The 6,000-nt window shown below is 52.4% G+C and overlaps 1 protein-coding gene across 1 annotated transcript in view; it reads left to right on the forward strand.

Annotated features, from left to right (window-relative positions):
• Positions 1-6,000, forward strand: part of TBC1D2B (TBC1 domain family member 2B) — a 64,674-nt gene that overhangs the window by 19,496 nt on the left and 39,178 nt on the right. Inside the window, exon 3 of the mRNA XM_019640003.1 lies at positions 5,268-5,433. Within this exon, the coding sequence (XP_019495548.1) occupies positions 5,268-5,433 (166 nt within the window). The remainder of the gene's footprint in view (positions 1-5,267; positions 5,434-6,000) is intronic.

Consider the following 6,000-nt stretch of genomic DNA (forward strand, 5'->3'; position numbering starts at 1 on the left):
GTTTGGGGAGGCAAGTGTCGTAGCCCAGCACGGGGCCACCGTGAAAACCAGGGCTTGTGGGAAGGCACAGCTGGAACAGGTATTGGCTGGACAGCTGGCACTATCACATGACTGCCTATGTTTGTTTTCTAGAGTTCATGTCATCAGAGTAGGAGTCTGTTAGTACCTGTGTGGTTGGAATTTGCAGCCTCATGTTGAATCGGGTATTAGATAGTGGGATGACTTTGTCATCTGGTTGGTTATCTGTTGTGTCTGCCTGCCTTTCCCCAGCCAGGCCTCTGAAAGTGCACGCCTCCAATACTACTCTGCATTTCTTCTGTGTCTGGATAGATGAAGGACTCGTTTCTACAAAGGAATAATTGCAAAGATGGAGCGAAGGGTCCCAGACCTTCCTAGCTTTGGCTGTGAGGTCGCCAAAACCCAGAGGAGGCGTCCCTAAATGGCCAGTGGCCTCATGACAGGGTGTGTGCCCAGCACATCTGTTTACTTCACATCCCACGTAAACTCATGAGCACAAAAGCCTAGGGTAGCCAGGCTTGGTTTTTTGGGGTTTTTTTTTTTTAAGATTTTTATTGGGGAATCGGGGAAGGGGAACAGACAAGTTGCTGTCCTTTTGTTCTTCAGTCTAGTTGTGGAGGATATTGCTTCACTGGCCCAAGTTGGCACCATCATTGCGCTCTTCCCGGGCGAGGCAGGTCAGTCGCCGGCTTCTGGACGGCCACTCACCGCAGCTGCTGGCCGCTCACGCTGGCTGATGACTACACACAGTAGCCCATGGCAACCCACTGCCACAGGGGCTGCAGCCTATGCTGTCGCCGGCGACTCACGGCAGCCCAGCTCCAGGTTGAGCTATTGTTCAGCATCTTAGCTGTAGAGGGCAGTGTCACTGGCCCTCATGGAATCCGAACCGGGGCCCTCTGGCGTCCCAAGCCAGCTAGCTCTTAACCAACGCGCCACTCAGCCGGCTCCAGGCTTGGTTTTTCTTAAGACTTGGGAGTTCAGGGGGCCAGAAGCACTCTGGTCCCAGGAGGCGTGTGTGCCAAGGGCCTGTTGGAGTACGGAGGGTGTTTCTCGCAGAAAATGACATCGTGCAGGCGGCTGGGGACAACCACACATTTCCTCCTGAAGCAGCCGCATCGCAGCTTGTGTGGGAGGGCCAGAGGGGAAGTGGCTGTTGGCTGCAGCCCCCTGAGCGTGTGAGGTTGTCCGTGCAGGTGCTGGACGGGCAGAAGGAAAACCATAGGGCTGGATGCAGGCCTGTCCCTGGCAAAACCACTGGAATTCCACGTGATCGCTTCCTGTTACTGCATAAAGCAATCAGAGAAGCTGTGCCTCTTTGTGACCCCATTTGTAACATACTGCGTGATGCCAGGTGTTTTAAAGTAGAAAAGTCACAGGAATCACGAGTACTGTGTCTGAGAGGCACTGTCCCAGTGGAGAAAGTATGGGACCTTGGTCACACGCTTTCCCCATCTGTGGGCACGACGCTTTCTCAGCTCCCTTTTGTGACTCGAGCATCATGCTGAGTGGGGCTCGAGTCCAGCCTCCTGGAGGAGACCTGGAAGGAGACTGTCCAATGGGCTGGGCTTCGGTGCCGGTGGAGATGAGCTGGGTGCGCTGTGGGTGGGATCGGGGCAGGCGGGAGACGGAGGACTGAGCCGCTTTGCAGGGAGTCATGAGCAGGGAGAGAGGGCAGCCTTAGAGCCGGCTGTGCACCCCACCCTATTTCAGGGGTCTCTCAGAGGCCAGGTGGCGGGAGGGACGGTGAGCTTGTGCTCGTTAGAGACTGCAGGGTCCCGTGAGCCCAGAGAAGGCCCTCCCTGCCAGGCCATGTTCGTGGGTCTTCTGTGTATTCATTGAGCCCTCTACCCGTGTTTACCGAGCCCCTCTGCTTGGTGTTGGCTACGCAGCTGCTAGCAAATCAGACTGGGGCCCAGTTCTCAGAGGACTCACATCCTTGGTGGGAGGTGTGGGGGACCAGACAGACAAGTAGTCAACGGGGCAGGTGGACTGGCCCGCCTGGGGCTCTCAGGATCTGGTAGCTGCCACCTCTTCTTTTTGGTTCTTGGATCACTGGGAACATAGCTCCATTGGTCCTGACCCCTCCCCCTTCACCGTCCAGACAAACTCCTTTGATAAAAGGGGAATGCGGTTCAGATTAACCCCGCTCTGTCCTCCCCTCCCCCAGCAGTGACTTCCAGGCCCTCTTTGGCACATGTGGGAGCCGCCTCTCCCAGCGCTCTGCGCCTTACTTGGATAACTCTGGACTCTGTGTGCTGGGTTTGGTTTCCTGGGAATTCTCCCGCAGCACGCAGCTCTGCTCCCTGCAGGGGTGGCTGGCGCAGGGCCTGGCCTGACTGAGGCATCAGGCTAGGAGCAGGAGTGGGGAAGGCCCACTGAGGCATCCCCCTCACCCTCCCACCCCCATTTGGGCCCCGTCCTGTGGGAACGGCCCTGGAGACCCGGAAGCTGAGACTGTCCAGGCCACACTGGAGCTGAGGCCATGCTGGAATCAACCTAGAAATGTAAAAACTGTCGTCCAGAGTTGGCTCAGGGCTGTCATTCAGATGTTTGAAAATGTTGAACAGGAACAGGGAAGGCCTAACAGCAAACCCTTCAGGCGCAGACTTCCTGTCCCGCTGATGCTGTGAGGAGATAAAGGACATGTTGGGAATCCAGTTCATCCTCTTAAAGGCTTCAAGGGCATTGTGCCGTCCTAGTTTGAGTCCCTCTGAGGCATTTCCCTGAATGCTAATGTTCGGGCAAGTATTGAGGAGAAGCCAGCAGCTCCGCTTTTAATTAAGTAAATCTCATGTGGTCTTTGAAAATCCCAAAACCAGACAAAAATAGCAGTAATAGCCCAAACTGGAAAATAGCTTCGTTTTCACATCAGATAATTACTTTAACAAATGGTCTCTTTTGCTAACATCCTCCCAGGCCTCCAGTCCCTTTTCCCCACCTACCCCCAGGGCCTCGACTTCCCCAGGAAGCATTTCCAGTGTGGCTGAGGGTTGTTGCAAGGTCTGGGTTTTCTTGGTAATCTTGGGGTTTTCTTTGTCACACAGAAGATTTGACAATCTGCCCCCGCAAAGGGGCCGCCCTCACCTTGCTGCCAGCCCACACAGGAAGAGGCTGGACTCGGCTGTTACAGTTCCTTGTGTTTATTTCTTGGCTTGGCTTAGAACTGTCATACTTTGCCCTTGAGGGGTCTGGGAGAGACTCAGCGTTCAGGAAGCCTGCGTGCCAGTCTCACCTTCCCCCCCCCCTCTCCTCCTCCTCAGCCATTGGCTGGCACACACACCCACCAGGGCTGGGTACCCACCTCTAGTAGGTGCCGTCACTATACCTGCTGTGAGGTTGGTCCACCGTAGGGCAGGTGACTGTTCCAGCCCCAGCCCTGGGCTTTCGTGTCCTGACAAGTAAAGCAGGTACAGCAGACTGCCCCTCTTAGCCATGTTTGAACTCGTTTTTTGTTTGTTTATTGGAACTCCTTTTCCAAATGAAATCTGAAGGGGGACTCCAATATATAAAAGAGTGAAAAGAGGAACCACTGTGGTCGACGCTGACCTTCCTCCTCCCCCTGGAACAGTCCCCGTGGTCTCCTGCGGCCCAGTGGTTCGGAGGCAGGGTCTGAGTGCCAGGGACTCGATGCGTCCCGGGCAACTGCAGCCTGACATTTGGTTATGTTGTCTCTCAGGTGTGCCTTCCTTTAGGGCCACAACTCTGTCTCACTGTCGTACCCTCCACCTCGTGCTTACTGCATGACAGTCATTTGAGCCAAGAACTGGGACTCTGGTGCTTTGTAACTTATGGCCTTTGAGTCGAGCTTGCACTCCATTCCCCAGCCTGTAGTCCTCTGTCTCCCAACACCCCCTCTCGCGTGAGCCCCTCTCTGAGCCGGTGCCGACTGTCCAGGCCAGAGCCACATTCCCCTGACAGAAACGCAGCAGTCACGTCTTCATGCCACACCCAGAACACTTTTCCCAGTGTTCTCAGAGCCCTTCCCACACTGACCATCGTCAGGTGAGTGACCTGCCTGCAAAATGTGAGCCCGTCAGAAGGTGCTCTCATTTGGGACATTGATTTCCAGGGGCCCCTACAGACCAGGAGTCCCTGTGTTCTGCTTTCTGTACACAGACACCTGTCCTAAGTGACACAGAATGCGTCATCTTATTAGAAAGCCATTTCTTTCTTGGATATCAGTGCTCAGCAGTTCCATTCTGATTGTGTTTTCACAGAAGGGGTGATTTGGTATTACCAGTGTACACACTTCACTAGTGGGAAGTCTACATCAATCGGTTGTTATGAAACAATGTTGTATTCTGCTTACAAACATGCGTCCTCAGAGATCCTATCATTTGGAAGAATACAAAGTATTTGTACTTGGATACATTGTTGTCAAAACTTTTAAAAGAAGTTTTTATTATGGGAAACTTTAAAGACATGCAGAAAGAGAATAACGTCCTATTACCCTTATATTTATTAGGTGGTTTCAACTGTTATTTCATGACCTGTCTTGTCTCATTGATCCCCTTGCCCACCTAATTTTGTTATTTTGAAGCACATATTGTGATTTACTTGTTAAATAACAAAATATTTTGAAGCACCTTTTGGGCATTGCATCATTTCAGCCTTAACAATTTCGGAAGCTTGCACGTTAGAGAGCTGTTGTCTGAACTGTGGCCATGCTTCAGCACTGGCCCAGAGTGAATTCAGTGAATTTACTGAACGACTCTTCTACAGTTGCAGACTTATTTAGTCAGAGTCACTATTTGCAAATATTAGCTAACCTGTATGTACTTGTAGCCCCAGTTTCTTGGAGGAAAGGGTGTGTCCTATCTATAACCTGATATGCACTTTGCTTTCTGTGCCTAACAGTGTATCCTGGACGTTTTCCTTATCAGTGCAGGTGAGTGGGCCTTGGTCACCGCTAACGTCAGGCTTACTGCTCCAGGACAGCAGAGGAGAACCCAGCCTCCTTATCTCCTGGGCCGAGGCTGTTAACACGTAGTGGTTGAAAGCATATCGCAGGCTTCCTGTGAGGAACATGGATCGGCTTTCGATCAGAGTGGCTGCAGAGCACTGAAGCCACCACAGAGAATATTTGTATGTGGCATACATTAAGCACAGGCCATGGTATATGGAGTACAGATTCTTGGGTGGCTACGTAAGAACCTTATGTTACCACACTATCCGTGTTTCATGGAGGATGTCAATTTCCGGGTGGAAGTTTGGAGTAACTGGCCTTCGTCTGCCTCTCTTTTCAGATTTCATTTATCCACACCCAAATGCTTCTGCAGAAAAAGCCAGAAACGTCCTAGCTGTGGAAACAGCCCCCGGAGAGCTGGTGGGAGAGCAAGCTGCAAGTCACCCGGCCCCAGGGGCCCCGAATTCCATCAATTTCTCTCTGAAGCAGTGGGGCACTGAGCTCAAGTGAGTCCTTGCAAAGCCATGTGTGGCTTCTGATCAGACGTGTTATAATTCATACATGAAGTCATAAAACCGCCTACATTAGTGATGGCCTTTGTTTTACTGCATTCCAAGGTGCTCGTATGGAGTGCCTGTTACACGCCTGACACTGGCCAACATTTTCACACTTGTGGTTTAATTTAGTCTGACTGGGGGAGGTAGGTCCTGTGGTTGGCACTTTGCAGAGAGAAACTGGCCCAGGAAGGGTCCTTGTCTAAGGTCACGAGGCTTCCAGGGTACAGAGCGGGCTTCCTGAAGGTCCCTAGGGGCCAGCCCCCTTTCTAGGACCCCAGGCTGTCCCAGATCCTGTGCTCTGTGTTTCCATCCTCTGCCTGTAGTGAGAGGGAGGTGGATTTGTTCTTGTTTTTGTTTTTAGGAAATGCTTCATTGAGGTATAATTCATGTCCCATGTCATTCACCTATTTAAAAAGTACAGTTCAGGGCCAGCCGAGTGGCGCGATGGTTAAGAGCTGGCTTGGGACGCCAGAGGGCCCCGGTTCGGATCCCACATATGAGGGCCAGTGACGCTGC

Source organism: Hipposideros armiger, unplaced genomic scaffold (genome assembly GCF_001890085.2).
Source record: "Hipposideros armiger isolate ML-2016 unplaced genomic scaffold, ASM189008v1 scaffold_48, whole genome shotgun sequence".
NCBI classification, from domain to species: Eukaryota; Metazoa; Chordata; class Mammalia; order Chiroptera; family Hipposideridae; genus Hipposideros; species Hipposideros armiger.